The sequence below is a fragment of the Terrapene carolina genome, unplaced genomic scaffold, assembly GCF_002925995.2.
Source record: "Terrapene carolina triunguis isolate 2854851 unplaced genomic scaffold, T_m_triunguis-2.0 Scaffold84, whole genome shotgun sequence".
Taxonomy (NCBI): Eukaryota; Metazoa; Chordata; order Testudines; family Emydidae; genus Terrapene; species Terrapene triunguis.
In genome coordinates, this window is record NW_020664435.1 from 27,241,388 (window position 1) to 27,263,319 (window position 21,932).

At 42.7% G+C, this 21,932-nt stretch overlaps 1 protein-coding gene across 2 annotated transcripts in view; it reads right to left on the minus strand.

Moving 5' to 3' along the window:
* Positions 1-19,679, minus strand: part of GLCCI1 (glucocorticoid induced 1) — a 92,660-nt gene extending 72,981 nt beyond the window's left edge. For both annotated transcript variants that reach the window (XM_024205641.3, XM_024205640.3), the window contains exon 1: positions 18,897-19,679. In XM_024205641.3, the coding sequence (XP_024061409.1) occupies positions 18,897-19,413 (517 nt within the window). In that variant the 5' untranslated portion in view covers positions 19,414-19,679. The remainder of the gene's footprint in view (positions 1-18,896) is intronic.
* Between the last annotated feature and the right edge of the window lie 2,253 nt (positions 19,680-21,932).

Consider the following 21,932-nt stretch of genomic DNA (forward strand, 5'->3'; position numbering starts at 1 on the left):
GGCTTAGACACCAGTGAGGGGGACCCCCAGATCCCAGTTCAAATGGGAGGTAGGGAATGGGGCTCAGAGACCTTCCCCTGAAAAGGAAGCTCCCTTCAGAATCTGACTTACATGAAGGGGGTGCCACATCTCTGTAGGTGGGCTGGGATCCCCAGATCATGATACACATGGGAGAGGGGAATGCAGGGCTGACATGTGCCCCTATGTATACTCTCCCCCAGTCCTGCTGTCACTTAACCCCATGTTTCCCTTCCCAGTGCCCAACTCATCCCATCTCACCTCCCCATCACTTGATCCCTCAACCCTTCCCCCTATTCTTTAATCTTTCACCTCTAACCATCCTCCCCTCTTAGCAAGCATCGGGTTGTGTAGTTAAAAAAAAAACCCAACAAACCAACACCTTTTGAATATAATGCTGCCCTGTGATTACATTTGCCTCAAATAAAAATCCCCTTTGATATGAAGCAGTATACCTACTTTTTTTCCCTTCAAATTTCTGCCCTGGTTTAGATTTGAACCCCCGGTGCTTGAGTTCACTGACTCTGATATTTCATCAGAGCTTTTGTGATAAGCAGGTGTTTTTCCAGATTGTTATCCTCTCTCACTGCCCATGAACAATGTAATTCCTTTAGCTCATCACTTAATGTGAAAAGCTTCTGACTCTGTAAACTAAAGAAGCAGTTTCCCCCCCCAATAATGCTTTACTTTTATTTTCACCAAAGAGCTGGGGCCCACGCTCTCTGTTTTCCCCCTTCCCCCCCCCCCCCCCCCGGTGCAAGGAGTCCTCATTTGATTTCTATCTGTAAGCAAAAATCGATTGCCAAAATGTCAACTTCAAGAAAAGCCATTTATAGCTTAAAAATCCCTTGGTCAAATGACCCCAAAATTTGCTCACTAACAGAACCCCGCCCTCTAGGAGGCATACCAAATTTCAAGGCAATCCAAGTAACAGTGTAGGTTTTAGAGCACTCAAGAGTTGAGCTTGAAACAGAAAGCTGGTCTTAAGGTTAACTATTAGCAGGGCAAATAAAGCACTTAAAATCTATTCATGGTTTGTCATCAGGCTATCTGGAAAATTTTATTCCATTCCAATGTAATTCACATGCAGTTACAAGATTGTTATTTTTTTAAATTGGTTTGCAATGGGAATAAAAATAAAATTTGTGTGTTGCACAAAATAACCCTTTTCCTTGAATGAACATTCATATCTGTTTGAATCATGGAGTAGATTATTAGCTAGTAGAAAAATAGCCAAGTTGATATATGGCTACTGCCCGACTTCTGCCTCCCCCCAAGTATTTGCCTAAGTAGTTATAGCAACCTGAGAGAGTTATGACTCCAAATTATTCTGTACTTGGCTGGCTGGCTGAAGGCAAGGTCCATTTATAGTACAGTTATGTGACTGCAGACTTATCCTCAGGATAGTGCTCCAATTTAAATATTAAGATTTTATTAGGAAAAAATGTTCTAGTTCTTATGATTGTGAAGAAATATTCCAAAAGTGGAGATTATAAATTGATGCAATTATTTCTGCCTTAGACGGTGAACAGCCTGAAAATGGCACATAAAGCTACCAAGAGATTAAAGTGATAAAATTTGGCCTGATGTCCTTTCATCAAGTAATATTAGGTCATCCAGTTTTGTTCTTGTTGGACAGAAAGCCACATGGTTTGATGTGGTTGCAGAACTTGGTGCCTTTCCAGGTGATGAGTGGGTCTAATATGAAAGTTCCTATTTTAGGTATAGTAAAAAGTGACAAAGAACTGTGGCACCTTATAGACTAACAGAAGTATTGGAGCATAAACTTTCGTGGGTAAATACCCACTTCGTCAGACGCAAGTGGGTATTCACCCACGAAAGCTTATGCTCCAATACTTCTGTTAGTCTATAAGGTGCCACAGTTCTCTTTGTCGCTTTTTACAGATGCAGACTAACACGGCTACCTGTCTGATATTTTAGGTATAGGTTTTTGAGTATGGCTTAAATCTCCCTTGTCTATATTATAGTTGGGTGCTGGTTATCCAGTTTGGCTGAATATTGCGCTCCCTGTAAATTAATTACACCTCTACCCCGATATAACGCTACCCGATATAACACAAATTCAGATACAACGTGGTAAACCTGTGCTCCGGGGGGAGGGGGGCCGGGGCTGGGCACTTTGGCGTATCAAAGCAAGTTCGATATAACGCAGTTTCACCTATAACGCAGTAAGATTTTTTGGCTCCCGAGGACAGCGTTATAGCGAGGTAGAGGTGTAGTTGTTATTACTGTGATAACTGAAATTGCGGACAGTCTTTATCTTTCCTTGATATTTCAATACACCCTGTATATATTGTTGCTATAAACATTCTGCTAGCAGTTTTTTATTTTGCTAGTTTAGCTGGCACACCTGTGCATAACACTTTCAACATATTTCACCCTATACAAAATAGGCATCCTTAATATAGTGATTATTGTACCACAAAATTCAAGACTTCAAACATTTGCATTAGAGACACAAGGTGGGTTGAAAGCTGGTCTCTCTCACTAACGGAAGTTGGTCAAATAAAAAGGTATTACCTCACCCACCTTGCCTCTCTAATGTCCTCTGAATGACACAGGTACAACCACATACAGCATTTCAACTGACATTTAACATTTTCTGGAAAATGCACCACAAGTTGGCAGCAAATCTATTAATTTCCCTTGTGCTCTGGTTAGAAAACAAATCTAAATTGCCTCAAATGCTCAATCTAAATTCAATGGCTTTTTTTTTTTTTTTTAAAAGCGCAGTCTGAGAAAATTATCCCCCATGACATGTGTTGAAATTATGCAATATATACTAAAAATTAAAAACTAGGTTTATGGCAGAAGTGTCAGTGAATAAACTTTGGATGGTGTAACAACTAAGGACATTTTTTTCTTTTAAGAAACTGTCACCTAACTATGCTGATGAAAGTAGAATAGAATTTAGGTTTATAATTGGAGAGTTGCCATTTTAAGGTAAAATCTATCTTCATAGAACTAAATTTCAGTTCTGAGGCTTATAGCCTTGCTCTGCTTATAGCCGGCCCCTGCTTAATTGTGACAGTTGATAACAAAATACTCCTGCTCATTCTTTCTTGTAAAACCTTACTCTCATTGGTTCATTCTGGCTTATGTTCATTCAGTACTTCCTCTGTGCATCTGATGATTTCTTAAGAAAGACTATCTTCTTTGTGTTGTCATCCTCTTTGCCCAAGAGAAAAAGTACAAACACATTTCAAACACTTGGTTTTCTTCCCAGAAAAAAATTTAAGCTGCTGATGTAGAAAGCAGAAATTTCTCATGGGCAAGAATATAATCAACCAACCTCAAAGGTAATGTATATTTTTGAAACATCTGTAGAAAGTAGTGTCAGTAGTCTGTATACATGAATTGTTAATGGTGGCAGATATCGAGCCAACTCAGGAGGGTATGTGAATTTTCATGGTTGCTAATCTTGGGTGCTATCCACATACGCTGTAGGACTAACATTGTCAACTCAAGTTGTATGTTGGTGTGCAAGACAATACATTATTTAAAACATTTACTTTTAAAAAAATTACTTTAAATGAATTGATAAACTGAAAAACTCTGTTTCCTCAAAGAAGAAAATTAATTCTATAAAGACAATTGGTCTGCTTCTTAGCTGCTGAACTGCTGGCAGTACAAACTATGTTATGGTGAGAAGAAGTGTAAAAGAAACTTAACCTAATATTATAGGTCAAGGATAAAGTATTGCAAATATCACATTAAATCCCCAGAAGCAAATCTTTTCAAACTCTTTGTGCATTTCACTTCTTACTTGCAACATTGGATACTGCAGGCATGTGAGTACATAGGCACATTGAGATCAGTTAAAGGCTTGGTCAGTTCAAAGTACCAAATGTTGAAGTTGGGAGGTGGTTTATGTTGATTTATTCTGAATCGTTGAGCCTTATTAGAGCTCTCAATTTAAACAACAGAACTGAATTAAGAACATAACTTCTGAATTGTATATTGTACATAATGAAGCAAAGTCATTTTATGGAGTACTGTATAGTATACAGCGTATACAGTCACAGAGGAGAGGCTGACTTTAAATAATTGGTCTCCAGCTGCCCTAGATGAATTATAGTTGTATATCCCTACTCATGCTCCCAGGGAACATGTAACAGAGGAATGAGGACTTCCTATTTCACCTAAAAATATTGGGCTGTTATCAATAGCTGCCACTGTGCCATAAGTATTGGGCTGTCATTCCCAAGTGCTGCTGTGGGTCACCATGCCCTAATAACTAGTTTATTGTTCCCAGTTTTTGCTGTGGGATGCCATACCTCGTCACCATCTTTATCTTCTTCAATACTAGAAGAGTGATTCAGAAGGGCAGGGCACGTGGGGAGGAATGTTCTCTGCAAATTGGTCAAGAATGACATAGTAGGGTTGTCCCAGAAGTCTCAGTTGTCTTCATAGCCTTCACTCAGGATCTCCTGCTATAGGGCCTGCTCTTGCATCTCAAACCATCCTACATGAACTGGACAACATAGGATATTCCTCCAAAGGAGTAGTCTTTCCCAGTGTCCTACAGGCCTTCTGCCTTCCTGGCCTATGCATGAGTTTAGACAGATGTGAGGTCCACAGTGAAGAGTTAGGCTGATGCAGTTACATTACTCAGGAGTGCGAAAAAGCCACACGCACTGAGCACCATAGTTAAGCCGACCTAGAGTCTCTGAGTAGACAGCTCTAGGTCAACAGAAGACTTATTTCCTCTGCCTAGCTCTCGGGGAGGTGGATTAATTACAGTAAAGGTGAATTAACTACAGAATCTCTCCCATTGGCAGAGTGAAGTTCTCCCATTACTGTAGTTAATCCACCTCCTCAAGGGGCAGGAGCTATGCATAGGAAAGAATTTTTCTGTCGACCTAGCGCTGTCTACACAGGGACTTAGGCCGGCTTACCTATGGTGCTCAGTGCGTGTGGTTTTTTTTCACACCCCTGAGTGATGTAGCTGGGTTGATCTAATTTTCTAGTGCAAGGGTGGGGAACCTTTTTTCTATCGGGGCCACTGACCCAAAGAAAAAAAAAATAAATCAGTCGTGGGCCCCACACAGCCCCGGGGGAAAGGGAGGGGTGAGAGGCTTTGGGCTTCCCCCCGTAGGAGGGCGAGCCGGCACTTGTGGCTCCAGAAATGAGGGGTTCAGGGTGCAGGAGGGGGCTCCAGGCTGGGGTGCAGGCTCTGGGGATGAGTGGTTTGGGGTGCAGGAAGGGGCTCAGGGCTGGGGCAGAGGGTTGGGGTGCAGGTCCAGGAGGGAGTTCGGGTGTGGGAGGGAGTTCCAACCTGGGTCAGGGGGTTCAGGGTGTGAGTTCCAGTTGGGCGGCGATTACCTCAGGCGGCTCCCAGTCGGCGGCGCAGCGGGGCTAAGGCAGGCTCCCTGCCTGCCCTGGCTCTGTGCTGCTTCCAGAAGCAGCCCCCCCATGTCCAGTCCCTAGGTGGAAGGACCAGGAGGCTCTGCGCTGTGCACGCTGTCCGCAGCTCTCACTGGCCGCAGTTCCAGGCCAACGGGAGCTGCGGCGCTGGCGCTGGGGCAGCGCGTGGAGCTTCCCTGATTGCCCCTGCTCGTAGGGGCTGCAGGGCATGCTAGTCACTTCCGAGAGCTGTGCGGAGCCGACTGGACTTTTAACAGCCTGGCAACCCCAGCTTCTCCCCTCAGCAGGGCGAGCCAGTGCTTGCAGCTCCAGCCTCGTGGGCGGCGCCAAGGCTTGGGGCTTCCAGCCCACGACACAGAGACTTGCCACGGGCCAGATGAAATGAAGCAACGGGCCGGATCTGGCCGATGGGCCATAGGTTCTCCACCCGTTCTAGTGTACGGCAACCGATACCCTCAAACACTGTAGAATTTGGGGGTACGGTGGGGTGGGGGGAGGAAGGAAACAGCAGCTGACATGAATGGAACAGTTCACCAGCTCAGCACTATTGTTTCAGACTGTATTTACCTCGATCAGGTAATCCCTTTGAAAGATCAATCTAAAATTTGAGTTGCATATTGGAAAACATAATCCCAACTGTACATACAAAATGATTGGCTCTAAATTAGCTGTTACCACTCAAGAAAGATCCTCGGGTCATGGTGGATAGTTCCCTGAAAACAACTGCTCAGTGTGCAGTGGCAGTCACAAAAGCTAACAAAATGTTAGGAATCATTAAGAAAGGGATAGAAAATAAGATCGTAAACATCATAATGCCACTATATACATCCATGGTACACTCATACCTTGAATACTGTGCGCAGTTCTGGTCACCCCATCTCAAAAAGATATTAGAATTGGAAAAGGTACAGAAGAAGGGCAACAAAAATTATTAGGGGTATGGAACAGCTTCCATATGAGGAGAGATTAAAGACTGGCACTGTTCATCTTGGAAGAGAGACAACTAAGGGGGATATGATAGACGTCTATAAAATCATGAATGATGTGGAGAAAGTGAATATGGAAATGTTATTTATCCTTTAATATAACACAAGAGCCAGGGGTCACCTGTTGAAATGAAGTACTTCCTTATGTTTGAAACTCCTGCCTATTCTTCACACAATGCACTGTCAACCTGTAGAACCTGTTGCCAGGGATGTTGTGAAGGCCAAAAGCATAACTGGGTTCAAAAAAGAATTAGATAAGTCCATGGAGAATAGGTCTATCAATGGCTATTAGCGAAAATGGTCACGGACACAACCCCATGTTCTGGGTGTCCCTAAGCCTCTGACTGCCAGATGCTGGGACTGGATGGCAGGGGATGAATCACTCAATATTTTCCCTGTTCTGTTCACTCCCTCTGAAGTATCTGGCATTGGATGCTGTTGGAAGACAGGATACTGGGCTAGATGGACCACTGGTCTCACTCCATATGATCATTCATATGTTCTTATGAAATGAATGGACCATTTAACAACTTCCTGAGCCTGCAACTTCAAGTCTGAAACCCAGCGTGGGCAGAAATCTGAGACTGGACTGTCAAGGGGGGGGGGGGGGGGGGAAAAGGAGGAAATCAGCTTTTGTCAAGGTGCTGGGTTTTTATTTATTTTGGAGAAAGGTAATCTGAGTATAGCAGAAAAACTATTTCTGAAAAAAAAAAAGATATTATAAATGTGAATGGTGACTGGGGTGCAAGAGTAGGAAGGAACAGTGCAGAGGATCTGGGATCTTTTGCTGGGCATAGGGGTGTTAAGGAGAGGGAGGTAAATCGGAATAAGAGGTAGGGGACAGATGAGAGATTGGGGAAGTAGGAGGGGAGAAGGGAGGGGCTGGAGAATGTGAGTGGTAGCAGAGGATATTGCCCCCTCCCCCCCCGCAATCAGCCCTGAATTTCCCCCTTCACTGTGTGTGCTGGGATCTCAGGGAGTACTACTCTCAGCACTGGTCTGAGCCTCCTTCCCTGCCTGCTCTGGGATCTGGGGTATCCTGCTCTCCTTGGAGTGTATAAGAGTCTCCCTGCCCCTCCATATTAGCTGGTATCTGGGTGGGGAGAATCAAGGTAACAAGTTTAAACACCAGAAACCCAGAAAATGAATAGTTAAGATACAAATTACTTCGGGACGGTGGACGTGGGGACAGACTGGGTGGACCTAGGATATGGCTGGGGAAGCCTCAAAGATAGGAATCCCAACTTGAGATGGGTAGTAGGTAGTGAGAGGTCCAGTTCAGTGTGCAGCTCTGGCTACATAATCAAGATAGCGTATGGCCTTCCAGTAAGCTACTGCCTGTGATAGGTGTAAGCAGCAACATAGGCCAGGAGACAGGAAGGAACAACTTATCACATGTCAATGGTTTCTATAGTGCCAACTAATGGCTTAATGGGATAGGAAGGAGAGGGGGAGCTGGAAAAGCGGGGGGGGGGGGGGGGGGGAGGGGAGGAGAGAGAAGCACTGAGACATCACATAGCAACTGTGTGGCCAAGTGGAAAAACCACTGGACTTGGACTATTCGTAGCTCTGCCACTGGCCTGCTGGGTGACCTTGGACAAGCCATATCGCCTCTATACCTCAGTTTCCTAACTGTAAAATGGTGATAATGATACAAAGTTCTTTGAGATCTACTGATGAAAAGCACTATACAAAAGCTAGGTCTTGATTATTACCTAGCCATGATAGCATATCAACTGCAAACCAATGGGAGGTCTGCAGCTGTCTAAATGACCATTAATTCCTATCAGCAAACATAGCTTCCTGTTTACAAAAGCCTAGGAAATTAAATGGCAAAAAAAAAAAATTCATTAATGTAGCATTAAGGTTGCCCAGTGATAGCTCGTGCCCTTTTAGAATGCTGAGTACAGCAAAACTCAAACTTCTGAAAACCAGGAATACATATGTAAGGGAAATGCCCATGAAACCTTAACTCTGCCCTCTTTGAGCAATGCCCCAATATGCCCATAACACTCCCACTCTGTCTTTTCACTGTAATGGACAGGTGCTACCTGCACTTGGCCTACCCTCAAACACTGAGCCTACTTGCCGACAGAATACCTTACTTGTAAAATTTAACCACTACCTCATTCCCTTTTACAATCCCGTCATACTTACTCAAAGAATACCATCCACAACTATACTTCCTCTTACCCATCATTAAATCCACATACTGCTCTCATATCCCACCTCCCTACTGAGGATACCCATGGCAAGACAACCCCAGTGCCCTGCTACTAACAGAACCTACACAATTCTGTATTGAAATGATCCAGACTGGAATGTAAAGGTGCAATATGTACCTCTTTCCTTTGACAGCACACCTGGGAAGACAGACTCAGATCACCTCATATCACAGTCACAGCTCTTCCAACCTGTTGCACCTTATTCTTCCACCATTCAATTCAGCTACACTTAATACACTGAATGCAGCTGTAGTGAACTGAGATAATTGCCAGTGGCTACTACCAGCTTTAGGTGGGGACCAGAGTTAAGGTTGAGTGGGTGTTTACCTTAACTTTGTATTTCCTGGTTTTCAGAAGTTTGAGTTTTGCAGAACTCAATGTTCTAGGCAGACACATGCTATCACTGGGCCACTTTCACTCTGCATTAGCCAAGGTTTTTATCATTTAATGATATTAGAAACCCATGGTGGAACTGACACCACGCAGTTCACTTGGTCATTTAGCATTCATATTAATACCAGCACAATACAATGTTCATCTTCTCACTGGGTATACTGTCACTGGAGTAGTATGGATGAGTCTACAGGGACAGCATTGCAAAGACTAGCATCAAATGGAGAATGTGACAAACCAAAAAAAAAAAAAAAATAGTATAATTACTCAGTATCTGAAAATGGGTCTTAACCCATTACCAAACCTGTAATAAATTAAATTCCCTATAAGCAGTAACCATGTTACAATTCATCATATGGTCACATGCAACAATCTACTTGTAAACAAATAAAGCATTGGAATATTTAGCATATCATTTAGTCTGGCTAATGTAATGTATAGCTCCAATATTATTGAAAGCTTCAAAAATTATGTTCTCATGTAATTTATGATTTTCAAGGTTTTGGGGTTTTTTAAAATTTTGTATGACTTTAGATAGCCAAACACTATATTTCAGGAAGAGCACACATGGATACTTGAAGTATGTGCTCTCCCAAACTTCAATATTTATTATGGAACAGCTGGTCATGACTCCAGTTTAAGATGCACTCTGGAAAAAAAAAAAATCTTAAAATGGGGCATAAATCCCTGTTTTTCTCTACATGGAGGTGGCTTTTCAGTGTGGCATTTAACATATAAAATTCAAAGGGCATAATTTAAAAATATTTAATTTAAATTTTAAATTACCTGAGTGTTGAATCTTGAGTAACTGTAAGAATGGACAGTTTTTAAAAAGCAATTATTAGTCATTTTTTGTTATTCTTCATTGCAGAAAGAATATTGGTCAGACTTGAGAATAATCTTCGGAGAAATGCATGAAGAAATGACGTCTTTCAAAATGGCCACCATCTCTGGGGCCACTTGGTTAAGATGGCTATTATTTCAGAAGGAAGTTTAGTTTGTCTTTAACAATGCTGGCCACCACCTCCCAATGTTCCAATAGGAGAGAAACCACACTGTCTTTGGGAAGATGGTGACCCCATATGCTATACTGGGAGTGGCACTGTGAGAAGCAGGGGAACATGGGGGGAGGGCAGAGGAAAAAGGAGAAAAAAGTGGATATGCAGGAGAATGTGGAAGGTACATGGAGGCAAGGTAACAGGAGAGGCAAGAGGAAGACTGACAGCCAGAGGGAGGCAAATGTGGGAAAGAAGAGGGCAGGGGATAGCATTGTATTTACCAAATATGGTTTTTACCAGGCAAAATCAGTTTCTACCAAGCCGCAAAGACTAGTTAGTCCCTGTTTAAGGCTTTTCTATTTTTAAAACCGTTTAGTTAATGCACTCCAAATTACGCTTTGTTTTTGTTAAACATTCAAATTGTGGTTACATAAGGCAGTACATTTGTAGATTAATTTAGGGTCATAAATAAAAAGCAAATCTGCAGTGGGTGTAATATTAATATATGTAATTGAAATCCTGGAGATCAGAATGTCTGTATACATTTTGGTTTGGTATTTTTCACAAGGAAATTATACACGTCATGACTCATATTCCAGTTTCCAATACTGTAAAAACAAAAGTCAAAAACATTCAATTATATGAAAACAATAATGCAGAGTTTTGGACCTGAAGCATTAAGCAATCAGAAGCTACCAGTCCAGACCCATTTGGCCATGCAGCATTCTGTAACAGAAGACCAACTCTGATGTAGTAGCTAGACCAAGCATATTTCTCAGTTTTGAACAGATGTATCCAAAGTTTGAAAAGCTTTGTTCTACGCTTGCTGAACTTGCTGGACACTGATTCAATTATGTTTCCCAGTTTAAACTGGTATTTACCGGTGCCCTGTTCTAAACTAGTTTTTCCTGGGAAACTGCCAACTCTGGAAGAGGGACAGGGAAAGGCAATACTATCAGCAGTAGAACTAGGAGAATTTCTGCCAGAGATCTAAGGATTATAGTGATAAACCTCCCTTATTCTTCATTCTCATTGACTCTACCCAAGAATTGGTTTGGGGAATACGTGGGAGGGAATACATGAAACAATAGCTCTGAAAAATAAGAACTACCCTAATTCATTTCAACAACGTGTTAACACTAAAACCTAACAATGGCTATTTAAATGTCAACATTTTAATTTACATCAATCATTATTTTAGCAGAAACATCTAGCTAGTATGCCTTTACCATAATGACCTTGTATTCAGTAGGAAAAGATGTATTTTAAACACATTAGCCAATGTGTTAAAATCATAGTATAATCAAGGCTAGTTGCTGTTTTACCATGTGTTAGGTGGTCAAGATAAACACTTATGGGAAGTAGTAAGTCCCAGCTAACACACCTTTTCCAACTGTAGACATGACCAATCACTTCAAACTGAAACTTAACTGCAACCTCCACTATGAAGAGACAACAAGTACTGAGCTGGGGTAATAATGAAAATAGGTTTAACATCAGGGTGGATAAAAATCAATGATTTTATTTAAAAAAAAAATCAGATTTTTTTAAATTTAAATTGGATTTTTTTGATAAAATGCTTTTTGAGGAAAAAACCTGTTTAAAGATATATTTGAGCTATAATGTATCTTAATTAAAACTATCTCATCATGGAATAGGGATTATAAATTCTAATTCTATAGTATGAGACAATATATTCATGTAATGTTTAAGAAGTTTTGTAAAGGAGTTCCAATAGTTCCACAGGCTTCTGTATAGATTATTTAGGTTAATCTTTCTATCTAACCCAGGGGTAGGCAACCTATGGCACGCGTGCCAAAAGTGGCACACAAGATGATTTTCAGTGGCACTCACACTGCCCGGGTCCTGGTCAACAGTCCAGGAGGCTCTGCATTTTAATTTAATTTTAAATTAATCTTCTTAAACATTTTAAAAACCTTATTTACTTTACATACAATAGTTTATTTATATATTACAGACTTACAGAAAGAGACCTTCTAAAAACGTTAAAATGTATTACTGGCACGCGAAACCTTAAATTAGAGTGAATAAATGAAGACTCGACATACCACTTCTGAAAGGTTGCCGATCCCTGATCTAACCAATGGGACTTAGTGCTCAGTCTAGAAGATACTATCAGAGATGCTTAGTTTTGCAGTTCTCAAACTGTGGATTTGTGTCTCCAGAGGTAACATGCTTGTTAACAGCAGAAATAGTTTTAAATAAATAAATAGAGGTGAGACATAACAGACCTCAACTCTATTGTCCCTCTGCAAATTTGTGCACACAGAGTCAACCCCTTACCTCTCTCTAAAAGTGCAAAGTTTCAAAAAGTTCAATGAATAGAAGATTGTTGGGGGCAGAATAGATCTGGACAAGGAGAAGAAGTCTGGAGATAAACGTGAGAAGCGAGGGACATACGCTTTTTTGTTAAAATACTGTATGTCTGCTGTTGAAGAAAAAAATCCAGAATATTTAACGTTGTTGTTTTAGTTAAATAAAACAATGTAAATGTCTGTCTCGTGATGTTCTCCTCTTAATACAGCATGGCAAGAAAATCCTCCAAATATTAATGATTAACCTGTTGAATTGGAAATAGTTCACCTCCCAATGACTTCATAAATATCTGCTTCAATTACCGTTGGTAAATGAAATAACCAAACAATCATTCATTTTCTGATATAGCTGTAAAACTAATCTGGAAAGTTTTCAAAATAAGTCACTGTTTAAAAATGTATAGTGTGTACCTTCTAAAAATGAAACCTATATCTATCTCTGAGTTGTGAAGAATATGTATTAAAGGTTATAACAACCAACAAGAATGCACTTTTATGTAGAAAACCATGATTAAATCGAGTCTTCCTGATTAGTGATTTAAATCATGATTTAAATCACTAAATCCACCCTGTTGAACATATTCAGAGATTCTAAAACCAGAAGGGACCATTGTGATCATCTTAACCTCCAGTATAAAACAGGCTATAGAATTTTCCCAAAATAATTCCTAGAGCATATATTTTAGAAAATAAATACAATCTAATCTGAGCTATACCTTGACTGTTTGCTTGCACTTTTAATGTTTGCTTAATGTCTCAAACATTATATGCATATGCTTTGCAACATGACAGATGCAGTGTTAAGGCTAGCTTTTCCAAGTCTAAGTAAAATAAAACTGTTGCTTAGAAAACTGATTGCCATCAACTACTGATGGCAACAACCCCTATCAAACCACTCAAACTTCAGTAGCAGAAGGCAGTATAATGTTTACTTCCTAGTTTCCTAATGCATTACTAAGTTTAGTGGGTTGCTGAACTTTGCTATACTGTTAATATACCAACGCATATTTTGAACATGTTGACTTCTTCATATAATTCTACTTTATACATTCTTTCCATCTTTTCTTTTGCAGTTTAATGTGCAGCTTTTGTCTGTGTGGAATACAGCAAAGGGCAAGAATGGAAACCAGAAACTTCAGAATCCTAATTCCAGTTTTGCTACTGACTTGTTCTGTGGATGTTGACAAGTCAACTTATATTTCAGTTTCCCCATATGTATAATAATACTTGCTTACTTCATGGGGGTGAAGATTAAAGTTAATATAGTGACTTGAAAAATATAAATCACTGTGTAAGTACTACCAAAAGTGGTGTTCTTTTATAGTGGTATCCTCACTGAACAAAAATACTATTTCCTTTACATCTTTGTGAGCTGCTGCAATACCCTGCAACTTCAGACAGAAGAAATACCTAAATCTTTCCATTTTTCTATGCCATGGTATCTGCAAAAAGCCTTTCAGGAACCTGTTTAATAGCACAAACAAGCTGATTAACACAGTACACCTAATAAACATCCTTATCAAAGGAGACGATTACCAGGCCCTTGATCTATCTAAACAGCCTTTCACCTCATGGAATCTGTTTCAAATTTAGTCACTCATGTTACGGATTATACTCCAACTAAAGCAATTTTTAAGGGCGAGGGTAGGGTAGAAGAGGAGGGAGAGATCATTGTTGTGGCCACACAAAATAGAGAATGCTGCAATTGTGCATGCACATTGGGTAACTCAGAGTAGGAAGTTTCATAAAAAATTATTTCCTTATATTTAATTTGTTAGAGATAAAGGAGAGGTCTTGATTTTTGGTATAACAGGACCCTTGGTATAAACTCCCATTGTGTCAAACTGTTGGATGCCTTTAATCTAGGAGACATGCAAATAGTTTAATCTTTTGAAGATTTTTTAAATTTTATTTTTAAAATACCAAAGCTTCATATGTGCATAGGCAAAACAGTACTCTTCTGGAGTAGTAAATGATAAACACACTTATTCCTCTGGAGCACCTGGCTATTACTTTCTCTTATTAGTGTTGGCAAACCTCCAGGAGTTGTTTATAAAAATATTAAAAGTGCTTAATTCCCTAAACAGCTAAATCAATTAAAATATTTTTTGAAAGTTGTCCCTACAGCTAACTCTGACTTTGGAAATTTCAGGGGGGGAAAAAAAGATTTACATTACAAACCACATAAGTGAACAATATTTCTGTTTCTGATAATTATAACAACTCTAGTAGGTACCACTGTAATTAACATACTCAAATTAGGGCATTTCTTCTGAATGCAAAATGTTCAATCTGAAAACAGACAAAAATTCTACAAAACGAGTTTATATTTGAACTGCAGCTATAACATTATGACCTCAGGGGAAGTGAGATTCTATAAATTCAGTAAGTTTTTACATTTAATATGAACTACTGTCTTTGCTTCCCCGCAAAAAGGATCTAAACTTATTCAACTAGGGGGAATTCTGGTAGCTGCCCCCAGCCCTCCACGCACACACACACCCTCCAGAACACACAGACTGCAACATTTATTTTGTTCACTCAACTGACATCTTACTGCAATAGTATTCAAGCCATCATTTCTACTGAACTGTGTTCTGTTGCTAGTCATGTTGCCTTATATATCAATTTCTGCATTAAATAGGCTGAGGCATACATTCCTCACCTCACAAAACTGGGTTATTCTTACATTCAACAAGCCATAGGGCTTTATACCTATTTTCTAAAACACTTGTTTGAGCTATAAAAAACATGCACCTTAACGACATAATATTTTCCTTTTCTCACCTTAAGTTTAACTAGCACATTTCCAAGATTATTCTAGTGTACCAAAAAAACAAAAACAAAAAAAGTACATTTATTCAGTGTTTTGGGGTGGGGTTTTTTGGGGGGGGGGGGGTAATTTGATGGAGGTATACAAAACTCAAAAGTTCTCAGCCATGCAATTTCAATATTGATCATGTAGAAATGCTGGTAGCATTTTTAAAAACACAGTTTTCCTACCAAAGTTATTTTTATGGCATGTTAAATCTTAAATCTAAACATAAAAAAGAGCTATCTTGTTTTAAAAATATAAATAGCATTTTGAACATCCGAGAAAGGAGGGTGTGTGGAGAAGAGGATGACGGGAGGAAGAAATGGAGCATGCCATTTTCATTCAAACAGTAGTGATGTCAGTGTCTGCAGCAGCAGCAGTTGCCTTGACCCCTAAAAGGCTCAAACCCAAAGTAGTTTTACAGAATATGGTTAAAAAAAAAAAAAAAAAAAAAAAAAAAAAAAAGGTAAATCTCAGGAAACCCACTCATAATACTGGAGTATTTCACACAAGATGGTTTAGAGGGGGATCAGATTCAAGGCATCTATACTGAAAGGAACTGAGAAAAACACCAGGTGTTTTAGGTAGAGAAAAACGTCTTTTCTGTCAAAAGCATAGCCAGTCTCCCACACCAGCATGCTCCTGAAACAATGCAAGTCAGTCTGCACAGCCAGAACCAAAACGGTCTCTGCATTGCAAAAAATAGGATTATGCCAACAGTGGGAACTTTCAGTTTACATCAAAAGGGGAAATGCTTTAAGAGTATGACACAAAATGTAATAGTTTCATTAAGACTTATGTCATACTCAGGCATGATTAAGAGGCTAACAATAGCCAAAGGAGTAAACTGTGCAACCATCTGTAGTAAGATGGTCCATGTTTGATGACAAGAAGTGTTTCAAGCCCTCCACTATGACTCTAGTAGTATTCCAACACCATTCTATAGTCTCTGTACAGACACTACCATACAAGCTACAACTGATTTTTACTTCATGTACATTATGTACTAAAGATCCAGAACAGAGTAGATCAAAGAAATGAGGAGGCAAACTCATGCCATGTGGTACCTCATCCACGCTCCAAATTTTGTAAATATGTTTTTTTTTGTTTTACCTTTTAATTCGCAAAACTATAAAAACAGTTTTATCACCCTAGTCTTCTAGAAAATGGTGCCTGTATTTCTGTAAAATAAAGCTGTTGACGTGTGCAATAGTGGTCATTATTAGGGCGATCACGTTGTTTTCATTCATTCATTCAGGATTTGCTGTAGGATGTCAAGTTTCTGCAACAGCAGCTGGCTCGACCTGAAGGAGGGGGACAAATTCCTTGGGGTGCATACAGATTATGGACAGATATCTCAATGGATCACTTATAATTTTATATAGTACTCACACAAAACAGTATCAAATTTTATCTGCTGCTAACATAGTTTACCATAAGGCAGGCTCAAGCAAGTTTAATGATGGAGAAGTCATTCGGTACTAATTTATAGGTCTGAACTATTAAGACAAAGACAACAACTTACAGTTCCAAACACATATGTCACTTTGTAAAATTAAAATTTTACTCAACCAAAAATGTGTTTATTAAAAAAAAACCCACATGAATACACTAATGAAATACTTAACAGCTCTGCAGTACTTCTCTCCAACCACAGGTAATTACCCACATCCCACTCTCCATTTGAAGTGCAGACCCTCACTCACTGCAACATTACAATGTTTATCACTAAGTTAGACCTGGGAACCGATTTATAATAATATTTGTGATCAGCTTTAATGTTCACACTTAATTATATGCATCAAGTCTGTTTTGTTTTGGCTGACCTCCTATTTGATTTCCCAGAATTCAGAGTAACATTGTACACTTGTATGTCGCTAAAGGGAAAAAAGGAAGCTCAATAAGAAAAAAAATATACAAATTCCTAGAGTTAAGGGAACAAATGAACCTCAGTCTTTTAAATACAACTTGACTGAAGCAAAATTCCCAAGGACTGTTTCCATTTGAAAGCACGCAAAACCCTGTAACCCTACAAATCTCTTTCCAAATAAAGATCATAGATCTATTGCATAATGTTGGCATAAATACTAAGATGTAATGGAAAGCATTTAGTCTTCGCTATAAGGGTAAATACTGTATACAGTATACCAACTCCATACATTAATATTATTAGTCATATGTTTATATACTTACATACTGAGTTGCCTGTATCCTAAGACTATTTGAATAGCCAGATCGGCTCAAGTCACAAACATTACAATAGACTTCAAATATTCACCACAAACTCAATAGAAATATTGGGGGAGGGGGGGGCGGAGATAAGGGAACTGATTCCACTCTACAAAACATGTTGACAACCAAAACACATTTATGTTCATTTGTGTGGCAAATTATAAAGATTGAGAGACTTAGGGAGAGGTACAGGGGGTGTTGAGCCATATAAAATGTTCCCATGAAGAGGTGATGTGTGATACCTGATAACTGCAGCAGGGTAACATACAAAGTGCATTCAGTCTGATTCATTCAACTGCTGAAGTGATGGGGGAGGAGGGGAGATGGGATTAAGATGGCCACAGTCACTTTAACACCTTTAATAATTCAACAGACAACATGAAGCAGGTTATGTTAGAGCTGTTGATAATGAGTCTGTACTTATTTTAAAGCTTTTTAGGCTGTATTTTAGGTTGCAGTTTTTAAGGTTTCTATCATTTTTCTAATTTCTTTCTTTGAGGCATTTTATGATTTTTTAGGTCTGGCGTTTTGTTTTTAGTATTTCTTTAGACTATATTATCAGAATTTTGTGTTTTGTTTTGATGTGTACAGGAGAATTTTAAAATTCACATTTTAACGTTAAAATTAAAAATGGGGGGGGGAGAAGGGTTTAAGGGGTTGGGTTTGTTTTAAAATACCATGGAGAGGGAAGGGGTTACTTTAGAGCTTATACCTGTGCCATCTCAATTCATGTGTGTGTACATATATAGGGGTGGTAGTGGGATATCCTAGGGCTTTTCTTTATATCCAGGCATATACAGCGAGATGCATTTATAGGGTATTTTATACCCATGTGCACTGAGGTACGATATTTTAGAGCACCTATCTATATCTCATCAAGTGTGTGTATATCAAAGCTTGTGTTTAAACCTCTTTGCATGGAGGGCAGCGGGGGGGGTCATACTTTAGATGTTGTATTTGTACCGCCTCTTGTATGCACCTCCTTGTGTGTGCATGTATGGGGGTGTATTTTACAGGCCTGTCCTCATCACTCTATTTGGGAGCGCAGAGAGGTATTTCAGCCCTAAACCCCAATCTCTCTCTGCAAAGGGTGCTTTAAAGCTTGATTTCTCACTCTCCCTTGAAAAGGGAGATGACATTTCAGGGCTCATCCCTGCAGTTGCTCCCTTTTGAAGGGAGAGGAAATAGAATTTTTTTGAGGTCAGATCTCAGCCCCAATCTCTCTTTGGGAAGTGGGGAGAAGGGGTATTTCGGGGCTCACTCCCCATCTCTCTGGGGAAACTCATGATGGGGGTATTTTCAGGTTTGGGACGAGTCTCCTCGGGGATTATTTCATGGCTCGTCTCTTTGCAGTAGATCAGAGAGGGTGATTCAACCCCCCCCCCCCGTCCCTCTCTCGGGCGGGGGGTATTTCGGGGCTCACACGCCCTCCTCTGGAGGAGAAGGCGCAGGAGATGGTGTTTCGGCCTCGGCCCCCTGGTCTCTCTCCGCCTCGGGTGCTTTACCTCTGTACACCGGGGAGCTGGGGCTCCGTCTCTCAGGTGAGCTGCTCCTCCTGCTGCCACCGCTCTCCGGCGAGCGCCGCTGCCTGCCCTTCACCCTCCCCGGGTCCGCCACGCCGCCTCCCGGGGGGGCAGTCACTGCCAGCGGCGGCGTCGGGCTGGGTGGGCTGCTGCCGCGGCCCCCTCCGCCGCCCGCCGGCCCGGTGTTGCTCCCCACCGAGGCGGAAGGGGAGCGGGTCGGGCTGTGCTGGCTGCCCCGCAGGAGCTGGTAGGGCACGGTCGCTCGGATGGGCTGCAGCAGCCGGCTGGTCCCGGCGCTGCTGGCGGCGCCTCCCCCCGCACCGTTGCCGGCGGCGCCGCTGGCCGCGGTGGGTGACCCGGTGGCGCCGCGCCTCATCCTCTGCGGCGGGTGGTGCCCGGGCGGGGTCTGCGAGGAGCTGGACGAGGAGGACATGGCGGGCAGGGGGGTCGCAAGTCCCGGCAGGGGCTCCGTGCGCTGCCCCCGGCCGGCTCCCCACATGCACTCGCCGCCGGGGGGCGGGGACGGGACAAGCGCTTCACAGCCCGACCGACTCTCCGCGCCGCCCCGCTACCCCCAGCGCTTCCTATCGGCGACGGCGGCTGCTCCCGCGCCAGGCTCTGGCCATCGCCACCCGTCGGGCGCGCTGCGGAGCCCTGCAGCCGTTCACATCGTATAGCGCTGCCCCTCGCGGCGAAGGGGGGAGGGGTCCGCAGCCAGCCCCGTGCGCCTACCCTCGCGAGCCGCAGCAACCGCCACCCGCTCTCTTCGCCGCCCTGCCTACCCCCGAATGGCAACTCGTAGCCTCAGCCGCCCGGCAGCGACGGGCAAGGGCGGCAAGCAGCGCGCCCATTGGGTACTCTGCCTCCGTTAGCCCTAGTCTGATTGGCTACGGCACACGAAGGGCAGCACTGTCCACCAATCAGAGGTCTCTTTTCAATGGAGGGGGTAGGGAGAGCAGCTCTGGGCGGTGGGGAGGTGGCAGCTGTGTTCTGGGCGGCTTAAGTTGCCCGGTGGTGGGGTGGGCTAGCGAGGAGGTGGCGGCTGTGTTACGAGGGGAGCAGGCTGCCTCAGGCCCGGGGCGCGTGCAGAGCTGGGGCTGGCCGTTACCCCTCCTGTGTGACTAGGCCACCCCATCGCGCCTCCGGGCAGGCCCGTCCTTTGGCTCCGTGTCTTTGTTACCTCTGCGGCCACAGCGCGCAGGGCGAGCTGGTGAGGGCGCTGAACGGGCACATGCGAGCGCAGGGCTGCTTGAGGGCCGGTGCCGCAGCTCTCAGGGAGAGTAGCCCTGACTTTTCCCGGGGTGCCGGCCGGGCCGCCTGGGGGGCTGTATAGTACTCAGTGTACATGGCGTAGTATTTTGTCAAATGAGCAGGCTCCCCTCAGCATTACACGTGAAGCCGTTATGCGCCCCTGCCTGAGCCAGTGAGAAATGGGTGGCTCGTTCCTTTCCATTAAGATTGGTTCTATAGGCCCTCTTTTCTGTACACGCTCAGGCCTCTCCTCTAGCTGCGCCCCAGTTTTCTCCTTTTAAATTGGCACTTGAACAGAAACTCATTTGAAAGGTGGGTCTGGATTTTTTTTCTTCTCTTTTTGCCTGGGGCTACTTCTGCCTCCCCATTTATCCTACTTTACCCCCCCCCCCCCAACTACAGTCCTGTGTTACAGCCGCCCTCTGGTACAGAACTCCATTGAGAAGCTGTGGTGGATTCTCCACCACTTGCAATTTTTAAATGAAGACTGGCTGTTTTACTAAAATATATGCTGTAGTGTAAACAGGAATTAATTCAGGGAAGTTCTCTGGCCTGTATTTTGCAGGAGGTCAGAGCGGTGCTCCCTTCTGGCTTCATAATATATGAATCTATGATCCTAAAGTGTGTCCATACCACTCCTTAGCTACCTAAAAGGGATGCTACTGAGTCACATTAGTCTTAGCCAAATAGTGGTCATGGAGAGCCTCCACTATAATCTAGGGGTGTAATTGCCCTGCTCCTGTACAACTAGTCATGCTTGCTCTCATCCAGCATAAGTATACATAGCAGCATCACTGCAATAGCACCAGTTTCAGGTGGGTTTATCCTCAGCCCAGCTCAGCTGTGCCTCCACTGCTGCTATCAGTGCTATGCAGCTACACTGCTGTTTATACTCACACTGGCTAGATAAGAGCTAGCAGGAGTATGGACTTAGGCTTAGTGCTTATCTATACATACAGTGCTTCAACAGCACAGCTGCACCAATTCAGCTGCATCACTGTAGCATTAGTGAAGAGGGGAGGGATAGCTCAGTGGTTTGGGCGTTGGCCTGCTAAACCCAGGGTTGTGAGTTAAATCCTTGAGGGGGCCACTTAGGAATCTGGGGCAAAAATCAGTACTTGGTCCTACTAGTGAAGGCAGGGGGGCTGGACTCAATAACCCTTCAGGGTTCCTTCCAGCTCAATGAGATATAGGTATATCTCAGGGGTAGGCAACCTTTCAGAAGTGGTGTGCCGAGTCTTCATTTATTCACTTTAATTTAAGGTTTCGTGTGCCAGTAATACATGTTAACGTTTTTTAGAAGATGTGTCTCTCTAAGTCTATATTATATAACTAAACTATTGTTGTATGTAAAGTAAACAAGGTTTTCAAAACGTTTAAGAAGCTTCATTTAAAATTAAATTAAAATGCTGATCTTACGACGCCAGCCTGCTCAGCCCGCTTCCAGCCTGGGGTTCTGTTCACCTAGGCCTGCAGCGGGCTGAGCAGGGCCTATGGCCGGGACGCCAGCTGGCAAGGGGCCGGCAGCCAGGACCCCAGACCTGGGGGGGGGTTTCAGAGGTCAGGGCAGAGGGTGCAGGGCAGAAGGCTGGGTGTGTGGGGGGGTTCAGAGGTCAGGGCAAAAGGCCGGGGGTGTGGTGGGGGTTCAGGGCAGAGGGCTGGGGTGTGTGTGGAGGTGCAGGGCAGAAGGCTGGGTGTTGGGGGTGACTCGAGGTCATGGCAGAGGGCTGGGGTGTGTGTGGAGGTGCAGGGCAGAAGGCTGGGTGT